Raw genomic sequence first — 14739 nt, 5'->3', positions numbered from 1 at the left:
CTGTGAACTCCAGAAATTCATGTACTTATGTAATGTCCTGGTATTTCAAGGAAAAAGCCACAAGCAGGATAACTAAATATCAGCAACAGAGTTTGCTCACTCCCGGATTTTGTGTCGGATACCACACAGCTGTCCCGTGAGAATCATGTAGTTTGCATAGTTGCATGGTCATATTTTACTGCAAATCTATAGTTTTCCACTTGCTCTATCCCTAGATGGGCCAAAGCGTCTAACCTCTATCAAAGTTTTAACTCATTCTAGCTAAGGATGATTTTAGTAAGAGTTTTATAAAGTAAAAATATCAATCACTGTCAAACCAGTTACTGATTGTTGGCAGAAGAAATATCCGTAGACTACTTTCATAAATGGCTGCCGGATTAATATTCTTTTGTCTAAATTTAAATTAGCCCTTCTGGCCTCGTTCTCCAGTGCAAAATTCAAAAGAATACATTATCTTGTAACTTAGACGGCACTGTATTTAATTCTTGCTTCTTGCATGAAACTCAAATACTTATTTTTTTTTTAATAAAAGTTCCTAAATTTCCCGTGAATATATTTTATGCCGAGAATGAATTTTCAATTAAATCAAATATTTTAGGCGAACTTTTTCTTGGAACTTGGAACTTATACTCCCAAATAGCTGGGCTAACGCTGGGAGATATAGAATAACTAATTAGCAGTGCTAATAATCTACAATAAATATGTAAATTCTAAAAGAAACAATAAATGTAAATAGTTCAAAATGTTTTCAGGTGGTTCGGGGTCTTCATGTTCTGAACGTCCCTTATGGCTAATGATTTAAAATAAGTAATTGTTAAGTACAATTGTCCGGACCAGAGTATTCCTCACTGAAAGGTTTGTTGACGAAATTATGTCTGTCCGGAATAGAAGTCTTCAGAATGGGGTAAACAATACTCCCTTTGCTCGTTCCGCGAAATGCCGCTGTACATGCACTGCAGGCGCAAATTTAAACATGAAATCGAGGCTATCATGTACAAGTCGACAGTTACAACTTTGGTTGTAAAGTTGGTTGTTAAGTTTTGCAATAAACTGGCTGCCGTTCGTCCGTTTATTACTCAGCTTTGATCAGTCTGTTTTATTTTGATCGGTTGGTGACGATGTTGGTGTTTTTTAAGCCGTATGCAAGATACCGAGTCGATGTTATCTGTTGCAGAGTCTTCCCAAAGGTAAAAAACTAGCTTTTTGAAGATTTCTTAGCTCGATTGTGTTCAGCAATGTGATTTTTGACCAAAAGGAGATTCGCCTCGAGAATGAGTCAAGCTCATCAAAAGATTTCAATCTGAATTCCATTTGGTTTTTGTCTGGCCGAAGTATTTGATTTGAGTGCCACCTTAATTTCACCTCTGTGTGACATCAACTGGGATATGACTGATACTAGATGTTAAACAAACCAAAATCAATGAGCGATCAGAGCTTTGAAATTAATAATTTAGTGTCAGCTTTCCGTAGCCATGGAAATATCGCTTTACAGTTGTTTCTGTCCTTAACTCGTTGTAACTCGAGATCGTCTGAGATAGATTGCACCAAATTATAGCTGGTTGTTCAAATAAATCAAACCATCGCTCACGGTCTGCAGAACAATTCGTAACACAGCAAACTATTCCAAAAATGGTGGCAAATTGAAAGCTATTTACTTACCATGCAACCGTTTTACCCATTTCTAGACAATTGGCGAAAGAACAAAGATAATTAGACACACAAAGGCCACCATTTTTGCTAGTATCACTAAATAATTTCAAACTTCTCATCTTTGCAGTATCCACTCAAAATTCAGTGATTCCAGAGTCTTATCTTGGCCATAATCCTTATTCTTCCATCCTTTTTGAAACCTTTGCTCTTCCTAAAATAACAAAATATGTATGTGATCAGAGAATGCATACTTTAGGAAAACAAATAAAAATGCTGTATAATCGTAGTGCTCTTTGAAACGATTATAGAAAAAGTGAAATCGTCAATACATTTTAAAATTGTGTTTACATCGAAGCAAAGATCACTGAGTACACAAGAGTCACCAGAGTTCCACTTGGCAATATATAAATACGAAATGAAGTCCCCAGTCTCCAACAGATTTGTGGAGCAAAACATTTTTATTTAAGCTTTTCACTAAAAATGTTTAATAGGCTTTGCTTTTCTTGAAGCCAACACCCAAGTCGATGTAATTTCGACTTGGAGAGCCTTTCTGCCTGAGCAACTGATTTGTGCCATGTCATCGTACCGAGCCAATACGACTCATTCGTATGGTTCTCTGAAGAAGTTGAAGGCGGTATTTTTCAAGTCAATGCTCACCTGCTGTTCCAGTGACAAGGAAGTCCTTTCGTTACTCTTCTTTCCCCTTCCAGTGTCCTCTTCTTTCCGGAGCGCAACGTTGTTCAGTATAACGGACGTTAGGTCTTAACACTACGGAGAACAGCGCGGTTTGCTGAAAATTCTTCAAGTACAGATGAATACGCATTACTGCAACTGCAGCCAATAATTGGCTGCTACGTCACGGATTCGGCGCGGAGTTCTGTTTGCACGTTCAGCCAGCTTAATGAAAGACATTGTGTGTGATGAATTGGCATGTGACAAGAGAAAAAAAACTCACAGCAGCTGAATTTTTGAAACTGCGCGAATGAATAATTACCTGTTTGTTATCTTCTTACAAAGGAGTGTTGATGCAAAGATGACGATGACGTAATGTAATTTAGAGGTGAAGGGAAAAGAGATCCTAGAAATTAACGCGCAAAACAAAATTAAAAGTACGCAATATATATTCAAAGTGCTGTCATTTTATCACACAAGAAGAGAGCAACATGGGCAATGGGCAATTAACTAGGTGAACCACAGCACGGCGTATCGAGCTTCAGTAGTCCTAAGAGTTTAGGACTGATTATATATGATAGGTAAAAAAAAAAAAAAGCAAAATAAATTTGATTGTTGTTGAGGAAGATGTTTGTCTGCACTCGAGGGCGGGAAAAAGTCCACATGATGAGGAATTGAACCTAAAACTGTCAGATTTCGCGTTCCGATCTCTACCGCAGAGCCACAGAGACTTCACTATGAACTATGAGAATCAAGTGTGACACCCGTCCTGCTTACAGCTACGATGACCAACGTTGAAAGTGTTATGTGTGAACAGAATAAGAAAGAGACAAGACGAATTAAAGTTTTTTTGCTATCACTTTCCATCTTGCTTATTTGAAAGGTTGTTAGAAGTTCTTAGTCAACCCTAGAAAGAGCGATGTGCCTCTCTGACCTTGGGTCAGTTTAAGAAAATCTATACCCTCAATCGCCTGGTCGAAGAAGGCGAATTTTGGTGTATAAACCTGTGGAACAGGCGCCATTTTTTGTGTTTTCAAGCGAGCATAGGAAAGCACGTGGCAAGCGTGAAAAAAGCGCGCGCCGTATGTGTGAGACTTGCGCAAGTGGAGGAGCTAGTCAAAAGACACCTCCTCCGGCAGGTATCTTGCCCCGCACAATTTCATCCACTCGCCTGAAAGACTAGAAATTTGAATTAAACGATTGCGTGAGACTTACCTGGAAGTTGAAGTTTGATTGGAATTCACCCACAGTCACCCACAGAGCGGAGACTACATGAGAGACACGCATGCGCATAGCTGGTCAAAATTTGAAGCCTGAGGGCCAGTTATTTACACAAGGTCTAACGCAAACCTCGGTTTTACGCAAGCATGCAGTGGGCTTCAGGGACTCTATAAGAAGAGTGATTTGATTAAATAAATACCCTTCCACTGTTTGCTTTTGGCCCTCTTGACACTGTTCTCAAAAATAAATGTTCAGTTTAAAGGTTCAGCTAAATTAAAGATGATGTAGATCGCGAATTTATTAAACAACGGTTAACTTTGTATGAATGACCGGCCTTCTGAGTGTTTCTAAGGTAAAGTTCTCATAGAATTTGCAAACTAGAGATTTGACGGGAGGCCTAAGTTCCACGTGTGGGGTTCGCATGTAATCTCTGGACCCTTTGTAATTTGAAAGGAGGAGAAGCACTTCTATCATTAGAATAATTAAGACGTACCATGAGCTCGATAAGCTCCAAGGAGTCTTTGATTGGTGGCAATGAACGAATAATATCAAAAGAAATGTTAGCGTAACTGGGGCGAAAACTGGGTAACAAAGACAGAACGAGAAAAAAGAATCATTCATAAGCTACTCCTTTACTTAATTGAAAATCTCTTGCTCAATTGTATTCTGACAATTCAATTTCTCCTTGATATACCATCGCTATATTTTACATGTTTCAAGGAAATTTTTTTCCTAAAAAAATTTTGTGTGCTCTTAATCATTTCAAAAGAGTTCCATAAAATGATGTATTTTTTCTCCTTGTAGCTTTACTCGAGAAAGTCTTCACAGCGCGATTTTGTATGGGGGGAAGGTGGTTTGTCAAACCACACAGGATCTGAACACCCCCTTTGGAAGTGTTCCTTCTTGTGCCCGTCACTCATGGACTGAAACAGACATCCCTCGAGTAGAATTCGCAAAGAGCGAATTATCTCTTGCACCTTTCTCTCCAGCTCGGTTGCAGTCTCCACGTTCAGGCTCTCCATCGTGTTGAGCCTGGGTTCAAAGTACCGAGGAAGTGACCGTGACTGAAGGGCTTCAGCGACTTCTGCAAGCAGTCTCAGGATGTTCTGTGCACGATCAGATCTCTTCCAATCACTCCCATTCTTGTCCAAATGGAAAAGAAACACTGATTTCAAATGGTAGCTGATCAGCCCTTTAGGTTTGCTCAAGTGCTTTCGGCGAATCGCCTTCAGGATAATCAGGCAAATTTTAGGCTCTCGTGGAAGACTATTGACGAACTCCTTCTCTATCCACGAGTAGGAAATCCTCCAAAATGACAGGTTGGTCTCGTGGGACTTCCACGACTTGGTCACCACTGAATACGTTGCATGTCGATACTTCTCCAAAAGATCAGTTTCTCTCAGCCAATTACTGGTGCGTCGTTTCTCATTCACCCATTCTTCTTTGAGACAAGGGATTGTTGTAGGCAAGCCAACGGCAATATCGCATACAGTGAATTTCTTCCTCATCCCCACGTCTTCTTCCATGAGAAAATTCACGGTGGGTGCGTTGTCCTCATTTATCTTAAACCACGTTGGCCTACCTGAGATAACGAGGAAATTATGACTAATGCTATATGAAAGGCCCGAGTAATCTCTCCAATCATAGAATTCCGTGATCTCTTTTTCTACCATCTCGCTTCCCATGTTTTTTTTTTGTTTTTGTTTGTTTGTTTGTTTTCTTGTTGTTGTTGTTTTCCTGCACTGACAAACTGTCAAAGTACGGTTAGCAAAATAAAAAAGGAAAATTGTCGTTTAAGATGAATGATAGACCGAGTAAATTCATCGTGTCTTTAAATTTGACAACAAATGAACAGATTAGAAAACCAAGATGTTAAGTCACAGTTATTTTTCGGTATAAACTATACCATCATCAGACTGAAAATACATACAAAAGTGGTTGTTTACGAAATGACAAAATGTTCTCTTCACTTTCTCCTTTTCCGATAAGAATGTAATTCTTGGCGAGAGAATCATGGCAGGGAACAAAAATAGCACAGAATTCTGAACTTAGAAACCTTGCAAGTCTTATCTCTGATTTTCGGGAAAAAAATGAGTGTAAATGCCGATGAAAACTAAAGTTTCCCTCCCACCCAAAAAAAAACAAAACAATGATGGCGATGGTTGTATTAATAATGACTGTGAAAGGAACGAAAATGGTAATAAGAGTAATTATTATATTAATAAAATTATGATATTAGAAAAGAAAATTTCAAAAGCATCCTACAGGAACAGTACCACATACCCTGGATACTCTCCGGCAGGTCTGTCAATAAATGCTGACGTATCTTGTAAGGTGAAATCACCTTTAACATTTTCCCTTCGTACTCGAATTCTTCTGTAAATTGAATATACACGTTGATCGAACACTTGGGGACCGGACCCACCCTGTACTTCTCTTCCCATTGCCGCTTCCGTTCCAGGCCATACTCTGACCAGCTTACAATATAGTACCCGGGCTTCTCAGTCGGCAACACCTGAATCAAAAGTGTAACGCACACAACCGATTTTAATCGAGACCCTTATGTATTTTCAGCTGCTTAGAGGATGTAGGAAGAACGGTACCAGTTGAAACTTTAAAGGGGGAAGGTTTCGTAGGATTTTGGTTTTGTCACGAAAAAATTTGCCTGATCCTTCCATAAAGCTTTGTAATATCCTTATGATGGTCCCCCCTCGATAGCAGTTGAGTAGCAGTCAGTTTTCTCTACTCCGCCCTTTATGTGTTACTGGCGACGACTGAAATCCATGTAATCCCCCAAAAAATCCCCGACCCCCTTCACCCCAGGCGATGGTCCCTAAGATGCATTCCGCGCATCCCGAAACCTAAACTGAACGGCCTAACGACGAGTGTGACTGCAGCGCTGTACATTCAGTTCGGCCAGCGGTAATTGATACAAGTGTTTAGCGACTGCGCCCGTTTTGTTTTGTTCTTGGTCGCCATTTTGTTTCACTTTCGTTCTCACATGTATTAGCTGAATCATCTCCAAGTTAGTTTGTAATCGTGATCCATCGGATCTATAACTTCGAAGTACGCAACCTAAACGATAAGAACATTTCTTTAATATTTCGTTCGATCATTGCATAATTAACCTTTTTATTTTCGCCAGAATGTTATCTCAACTCTGTGAATAAACTTGCGTTTGGGTTTTTTTAAACTCCTCGCGTTCGTGTCTATAAGAGGCAGCCTCGACGAAGCTCAATAAAAATAATCTAAGCTATGAGATGATAACATTCTCTGGGTACATGACAAAGCAATGCTTTCAAAAGCAAGGACTGTACTACTTTCAAACAAAATGTGAACTCCATCCTGTCTCGTACCATTTTGATCTGAAAACCTCTTTAGGAATATTGTCGAGGGGAAGAAAGAAACATGTTATCACAATATCGCACCAAAGTCTATAAATTGCACTCTTCGAAAGTTAGGCTGTAATTCACTTTCATCAATTACGTGTCTTTGCGAATTTAGTTGAATGAGGAACCTGGGTAGGAGGGTAATTATTAGCATTAACATTGCCCTTTGCATAAATGTAACGCGACCATGTCAGTTATAAAAAACTTAACGTGGTGAATATCTCATTTAACGAAAAGAGCTGGAATATTCATTTGGCCCAAGAACTTGGTGCCTCTACAACTTGATTACTCTATAGTTTTTTGTTTTTTGTTTTTTCCTTTTTTTTTATCGTGTGCTGTATTGATAGAAAATTAATAGCACAATGAATAACTCGTAGATTGCAAACCAGCTACGCCTAACATTTAGGATTTTTTGTTTCCAGTGATATCGCTCAAAAGTTTCAGTTTCCATCGATTATAACTTGCTTACATAACGGGTGGTCCCAGCCGTGCTTTGTCGATCGCCACAAATTCAGCATGAATTTTCAAGGGCACTTTTGGCGATCAGTGTTAATAACCTAAATTTATTCACCAAATTTAGACACCAACCTTTCTTTTCTGTTTATTCTAACAATGCTAACAGATTGTCTACTCCAGCTTACAATTGTTTTTAAAATTGTATTCTATTTAAAAGTAATTTTCCCTGAGGCTCCACTGAAACGCGAAAGATTTAGTCTCAACTTTTGCAATGTCGACATCGACATTCCGTATTCATTCTTAGCCATTGTAGTTCCACTTGGCTTATTCCCTCCACCTAAACGTTTTCCAATCTCTCTTCCTCTCCCCTCCCATCCCCTCCCCTCCCCTCCCCTCCAAAAAATATTAATAAAGTGTCTCAAAGTTCTCCAATTTTCTATGCCCCCCAAATGACTCACAAAATTCGTGAAGCTGTTCCTTTTTAATCAGACTTCTTCCTTATAGAGAATATAAACTGAACATATTAAGAACAAACCTTAAGTAACTGATTGTGACCTGGGTTCCTGCTTTCAAACTCTGGGTCCACAACCTCCCCTCCTCCTATAGTCTCGCGCTGGCCATCTTCTTCAAGCCAGTATGTATCAAAAGATTCCGAGAACTCTGGTAGGTATGTCCCATCTCTCATGCTTCCCGTGTAACTAACGCCGGCCAGCTCTTCATCCAAGGAAGCCGCCTTCACAATATTTTCAGCGATTTTCGAAAACTGCTCGATGACATTGTCATAGAAATGAAGTACGGTTTTCATCTGGTCAAGTTCGATAATTTGGCGATTGAGCTGTCTTCGCTTAGATCCTGACTTTGAAAGCTCAGGGCTTTCATGTTATCCATAAGAGACATAATCATGGAGTCTGTCTCTCTATCTATTTCAGCGGGAGTCATTTTCTAAAAGGAATTTTGTCTCAGAGGCAGAATGCTTGAAATTGGCAATCTGTTATGCATCTGAAGCCAACGAAACTGATAAGAAACAATACCTTTCTCATGAATTTAACTCAAACTGACGCATTTAATTACATTACCAATTGTGTAAAAACGAAAAATCTGCTCTGTAATGGTAAGTGCGTGTTATCCTTACCCATATCCACGGGCGTCACGCGAGTCAACACGCACTACGAAACTACGTTTTTAATGGAGACGATTGATTGTTTTAGGATATTACATTTAGGAATTCAACAAACCCCTCTGTAAAGAAATTTTGCACTGAAATGGGTATCCTCAAGAAAGAGGATAATATACCATATTGTAAAAATTAACATGGATAATTAGGATGGTAGTAAGTAAGTAAATACGGACCTTAAGCAGTCAGGAAGGCGACACCAAGGAAGACGTCGATTAAAAAATGAATTTCTACTTTAAATTAGAATTTCGAAAATGGCTGCATGTGTTTACCGTCTCCTACGGTGCCACAGCTCAACCTCAACATAACGTATAAAGGTAGCGTTGAGTTCCAAATGAAAATGAAATGATTTGCCGTCGCGGTTTCGGTTCGCAGACGACGCAAATTTTGGTGATTTCACGTCGTTGTTTCGCAAAGGACGGCTACGAAATGTACTTAGTTTTAAAACGCACGTGCTGAGCTATTGTTCTGCCGATTAGATCTTTTGTTTTTCCATGTCCTCGTTGCCGTCCTGGTTTGCTTAAGGTCCCTAACAAGTAAGTAGGACTTAATTTAATGAGGGCAACATTTGACAGTAATACAACTGATAACCTAATGGCCCTAAAAAAAGACACAAACTAATAGCAATAGTTGTAATAATATTAATAGTAATTAAAATAGTATATAAGCCTTTGAACATCGCAAAATAAGATTATAAAATGTGGTTATTTGCAAATTTTAAAATTTACATGAATAATTGCGTAAGAATTTGATTATTTAGAACTATTTTAAAAAGGGAACGCTTAAAGTTTTTGACACTAGTACTCCGTTTGAGGTCCACACTTAGTTTGTTCCATTCCTTTGTTGCTCTCACAGCAAACGTTCGACCTCCTTCCTTACTTTTCTTATATCGAGGGCAACTTAAGTTAAGATTACAGAAACGGCTTGATCTATATAATGTGTGTCAGAGTTCCTGCTAAGTAAATCATTTACATATTCAGGGGTATCGCCATTCAGCCTTTTGTAGGTTAAAGTGCATCGATTTACATATGATTCAGCATAAAAAGGAATCCACTTTAAGCAGTTAAATAAGCCGACAGAAGTCTGTTTTTTATTTCCCTGTTTCACTTTTCCGCGAAAGTTCTTGAATTAAGCCTCGCAACAACGGCACCTAGCATAATTGAGGATGGACTGGGACCGACACTGTTTTCAAATGATAAGCTTGGACTTAAAACTTTACGCTAAATTATAAAAGAGCATGACGTATTTGAGGGGATATTTTTCTGTTAACCCGGCCATTACGACCTGACATCAGTATGCATATTCTCCATACTGTTCTCAATACATTTCCAAGGATGCTGCCAAGGAGAATTTGTTTAACAATCAAGAGGTCGTCTAATCGGTGATCATTTCCTTCGTTCTCCTGTTCTTGATGTGTGATTCGTGATCAGGGGTGGTAATGTAAGGAGAAATTAGACGCCAGTCACTCTAAGGGGTGAAAGCGGTCAGCGGTGATATTGTGTCTGACACTTTTAATAGTTCTAGCTATAGGTACATATCAATCACATCAATTTTACGAATTAAGAGTTAATTACCATTCATTCGCCTCTCAGAAATTATTTATCATATTCATATAATTGAGCCTACAGGGTAAGTCTTCCTGTGGAAAGTGCTCGTGGTAAATATTGCAGTGCTATCAAATTATTCTTAGAATGCTTTGTTCAAATCAGTTTAACAAAAATCATCCTTGTTGAGTCCTTTTCAAAAAGCTCTTGCTCTATTTCTTAAAAGCAGTCTCATTCTCAGAAGTCTTCCTCACCGAACATGCTTGGCTCGGGTGGCTTTTCGTCAAACCACACGGGATCCACCTCCTCGCCTTTCTGAAAATTTTCCTTCTTGTGATCTTCATCCATGGATTGAAAAAGACAACCCTCCAGTAGAATTCGTGGCGCGCTTAGAATCTCTTGAACTTTATTTTCCAGCTCGGCCGCAGTCTCTGCTTCCATGCTTTCCAGTGTGTTGAGCCTGGGCTCGAAGTACAACGGAAGTGAACGCGACTTTAGAGCTTCCGCGACCGCTGCCAACAATCTTAGAATGTTTTCAGCTCGATCCGATCTCTTCCAATCGCTCCCAACTTTGTCCTAAGAGTAAAACAAGACCGTCTTCATGTGGTAGCTGATTAATCCCTTTGGTTTGCTCAAGAACTTTCGGCGAATCGCCTTCATGATTATCAAGCAGATCTTCGGCTCCGGGGGAAGACTGCTGACACATTCTCTCTCCGGTCCAGAGAAGGAGATTCTCCAGACTGACAGGTTTTCCTCCTGCGAATCCCAAGACTTGGCTACGACCGAACATTTGAAGTCACGGAGCTTCTTCAGCATATCATCCTTGAGCCATTTACTGGAACCTAATTTTTTTAAGACCAGATGTAAGAATATCATTATAGTCGCCATATGGAGTGAAGATGTCCATCCATTCACAAATACTGCATGTAAGAAAACGTTAGACCTAAATTGTTAAATCATCGATCTGGAAGAGAAATTTAATCTCACAATATTTTCTACTCCACTCTTATTTCAGTAAAATATTAATGACTGACAAGTTATCACTGTCCTCGTCCTCGTCATTATCAATTTCGTTATCCTCATTATCATCATTATCAATACCTTGTTTATCGTTGATCCACTTTTCTTGTAAACAAGACATTGTCGTGCGTACCCCAAGGACAAGGTCAGTCACTTGGATTTTCTTCTTTCCCATGCCCTTGTCTTCTTCGGTGAGAAGAGTTACAGCAGGTGAATTGTGGTCCTGCATTCTGAACCACACAGGCCAGCCTGAGATTAATAGGAATCATAAGCAGTTGAGAATCGCCTGAGGTCAGATAAGTGACACAGTTTTCTAAACCTGAGCCTCCCCTCCCCCTTACGTTCACCAATAACATATTTGTTTCGGTTCCACCTCCCCTGCATGAAACTTTAAAGATCCCATTTTATTTCCACTTTCCATGTTTCAAATGACCATCAAAATTAAACCACAAAAAAAAAGATGAATAAAACCAAAATAACAAGCCATCATATTTTTATTAAGAACATGTTCGCGAGAAATTATATAAGCGCCGTAGTTATTTAACGGGAAGCGATCTACTATAGTGGTTCTTACCTTGAATGCTGGTCGGCGGTTTCCTCAGCTTCGACTGACGAATCTTGTATGGTGAAATTATATGGATCTTCCCTCCTTCGTGCTCGATTTCTTCAGAATATTCAATTAGCCTCTCAAATATCGGCGTTGGACCTGTAGTTACCTTAGTGGCACCACCACTGGCCTGTCCGGAAGAGTGCTTCTCCTCCCATCGCCGCTTTAATACCAGGCCGTACTCGGACCAAGTTAGAAGATAGTACCCAGGCTTTTCTGTCGGAAGTACCTTCCGGTGAACACATTACGTTAGCAAAGATTTCGTTTCGTAGAAAGCTTTAATAAATAGGGATCTCGGGCCCTGCTGTATTCTATAAACGATGACACCATAGAAAAATATTTCGTGGGAAAACTGCTCTTGTCGTTATTGAATTACACATTATTCCAACTTGTAAGCAACGTATTTTCTCAGTAAATAAAATACGTTCTGGAAAATGTTTCACAACGAATAAAAAAACTTAATTTTCCAGGCTCACAACGTTCGCACTAGCTAACATTCTAACTTAGCAAACATTTCTTAGCCAACATTCTTTAGCTTACATTTATAAGATCAAACTATTCAAGCTGATGCATAATTCTTACAACGAGAGGCTACCTGTACCACTAAGGCCTAGTTTATACGTCGCGCTACAGTCGAATTTAATTCAGACGAATTTAATTCCATCAAATTCGTCATTCCGTCGACGTAACTCTTGGCGTGGTTTCATGCGTCGAAATCAATACGATCGAATTTAATTCTCTTCCCAAATGCAGTGCCTCTGGTCAGAGGTGTCATTTTCAAACAAACATGGCTCGGTTGAAATACATCAAGAAAATGTATGCATTTCAGTTCGACGCGACGCTAGTGCGACGTTAAAACTGAAGACGCGTCATCGATATTTTATCCGTCTTACCAAGACGGATAAAACGCCAAGGACGAATTTAATTTACCAGACGAATTTAATTCATTTTAGACGTTGCGCTATCGTCGAATTTAATTGCTTGTGGGACCTTAAATTAAATTCGTCTGAATTAAATTCGACTACAGCGCGACGTATAAACTAGGCCTAAATGACAGCATTGTCAGAAACACCGTGTACTCGTTAAGAAGATCAGAAAATATTGTTATTCCTGGGTTTCAATCTCATTATCTAGAACAGTCTGTCAGTTACAGGGGCGCCATCCTCTGGGATGCAATTGCATCCAGGCATCCGGACATAACTCACGCTGAACGTTGGTCTTTGGAATCCAAACTAAGTAAAATACAAAGCACTAAGAGATTTCCATTTTAAAGCAACATCTGCCTCAACTGTCAACTTAAGCAATAACGATTTTATATATTTTCAGGACTTTTAGCACTCAGCCTTGAGGAAGTTACAACAGTAAATATTGTAAACTTATTATTTTATTATGTGTAATTGTACTTTAGACTTAGATGGACAACTCCACAAGCACCAGTTTTAACCATCAACGAGCTGAAATAAAGTGGATGTATGTATGTTCGCAAACCAAGAGAAAGCTCACGTTATAAGCCAGTTTATTGAAGAATTAAAAATTCCTTTACTTAATCAACTTCTTGCGATATTTTTTCTTTATCAGTTTCATCGTGAATCGCTTAGTTTCTATCAGTAGTATATTTTAACAAAAAACTATATACTCGACACGTAACATAGACATATTACTACTGGAACGCTATGAATCATTTTGTCACAAACCTTGAGCAGATGAGTTGAACCAGGGTTTTTGCTGACAAAATCTGGATCAACAGCCTCCAGATCTTCTTGCAATTCGTACTGGGAATCCTCCTCCATCACGTACATGTCAAAAGTGTCTGACACCTCAGGTAGATATGTTCCATCTCCGGAGCTTCCCATAAAAACTGTACCAGCATGCTCCTCTTCCACTGCGGAGGTCTTTGCGATATTCTCAGCGATTTTCCAAAACTGCTCAATGATGTTGTCATAAAAATCCAAAGCGGTTTTCATATCGTCCAGGCTCGATGCCGTTGTGTAGGATTTTCCTTCTTGAAGACTCAGCTGCTTCATCTCATCCATGAGAGAAAAAATAATCGAATCCGTCTTAGCTTCCAACTCAGTCGCGAGTTCAGAATCTTTCATCGTCATCTTTTCAATCGAGGTTTAGCGTGGAATCGAATGTCAAATTAAAGCGAAATCTTACTAAATGTACTTCCGCCTTTTCGGTCATGAAAGTTTGACCGTTAGCAACTGGTAACTAATTCAGCACGAGTTGTTCACGGGCACATCCACGAGTGCCTCGTTCACTCCAAGGCCGGTGCATGCGTTTAGTTTCTATTTCAACAATTGAATCAGTAAATTTAACCGTAAAGTAAAAACCTAGAGCTGCAAATTTTTCAGAAGGTTTAGGTAACTTCTCTGCTAATTATGCCCCATGTCAAGATGGAATGAAGTGACTACTAAGAATGATATATTCAGTGCCTAGAAAACTTTTTGCAACACTCACGAGGAGAACAGGTCTTTTCCTTTCTAATACACCATGGGCGTGCCCATCGTTCTGACAAATGAAAAATTTTGTATCAGCGTCCCGCCTGTAAATAACGCAAGTTCTTTTAATATTTTTTCTTCTGTCAAAAACCAAGTAAAATTGGCAATTAAAAAAAAAAGGATTTTCAACAACAATAACTATTATTATTTAATCTTGCGTATTAAATTTCTGGGAAGATGTCGGTATAAAAAGTCCTAGGGTTCAAATTTTTAATAAATTGAAAATTATACTAAATCTATAATTTGAGTATATCAACGTGGAGAGGAATGACAAGGACACATCGAAACCAGTCGCTAGACATATTAATTTACCTAATCATTCTAAGCAACACACGGCAATCTGCGGTCTTTCCTTACACTTAGGTAGCACGGAAAGCCGGAAAACTCTTGAACAAAAGCTCATCTTTCAAACCGGCAGTCTAAATCCCACAGGTATCAACGAACGCTTTTCATTCCACTAATTTATTCGTGTTTTTCTCGTTGCCATGTTCCCACTAATCACGTA

General features: G+C 39.2%; 2 protein-coding genes across 2 annotated transcripts; both read right to left on the bottom strand.

Moving 5' to 3' along the window:
* Nucleotides 1–4155: 4155 nt before the first annotated feature.
* Nucleotides 4156–8327, bottom strand: LOC111327502 (uncharacterized). Its single transcript, XM_022931704.2, is given in 4 exon segments — nucleotides 4156–5125; nucleotides 5827–6058; nucleotides 7924–8204; nucleotides 8207–8327. Coding segments are annotated over 4 exon segments (1410 nt in total). The 3' UTR covers nucleotides 4156–4349.
* Nucleotides 8328–8416: 89 nt separating this feature from the next.
* On the bottom strand, nucleotides 8417–13955 carry LOC111327516 (uncharacterized). Its single transcript, XM_022931725.2, has 4 exons — nucleotides 13428–13955; nucleotides 11701–11962; nucleotides 11208–11375; nucleotides 8417–10948 (listed from the first exon to the last, which is right to left on the bottom strand). The coding sequence occupies exons 1-4, from the start codon at nucleotides 13833–13835 to the stop codon at nucleotides 10683–10685; spliced, it is 1104 nt and encodes a 367-aa protein (XP_022787460.2). The 5' UTR covers nucleotides 13836–13955; the 3' UTR covers nucleotides 8417–10682.
* Nucleotides 13956–14739: the final 784 nt, after the last annotated feature.

The sequence above is a fragment of the Stylophora pistillata genome, chromosome 12 (assembly GCF_964205215.1).
Source record: "Stylophora pistillata chromosome 12, jaStyPist1.2, whole genome shotgun sequence".
Taxonomy (NCBI): domain Eukaryota; kingdom Metazoa; phylum Cnidaria; class Anthozoa; order Scleractinia; family Pocilloporidae; genus Stylophora; species Stylophora pistillata.
Note: the sequence above shows the minus strand (reverse complement) of the source record. Positions and strands in the feature narration are given on the sequence as shown.

Coding starts and splice junctions, on each gene's coding strand:
- LOC111327516 (XM_022931725.2), bottom strand. CDS start 13,835: ATGACGATGAAAGATTCTGAACTCGCGACTGAGTTGGAAGCTAAGACG. Junction 11,963..13,427: donor GTTCAACTCATCTGCTCAAG/GTTTGTGACAAA, acceptor GTTCACCGGAAG/GTACTTCCGACAGAAAAGCC. Junction 10,949..11,207: donor GTGGATCAACGATAAACAAG/GTATTGATAATG, acceptor TAAAAAAATTAG/GTTCCAGTAAATGGCTCAAG.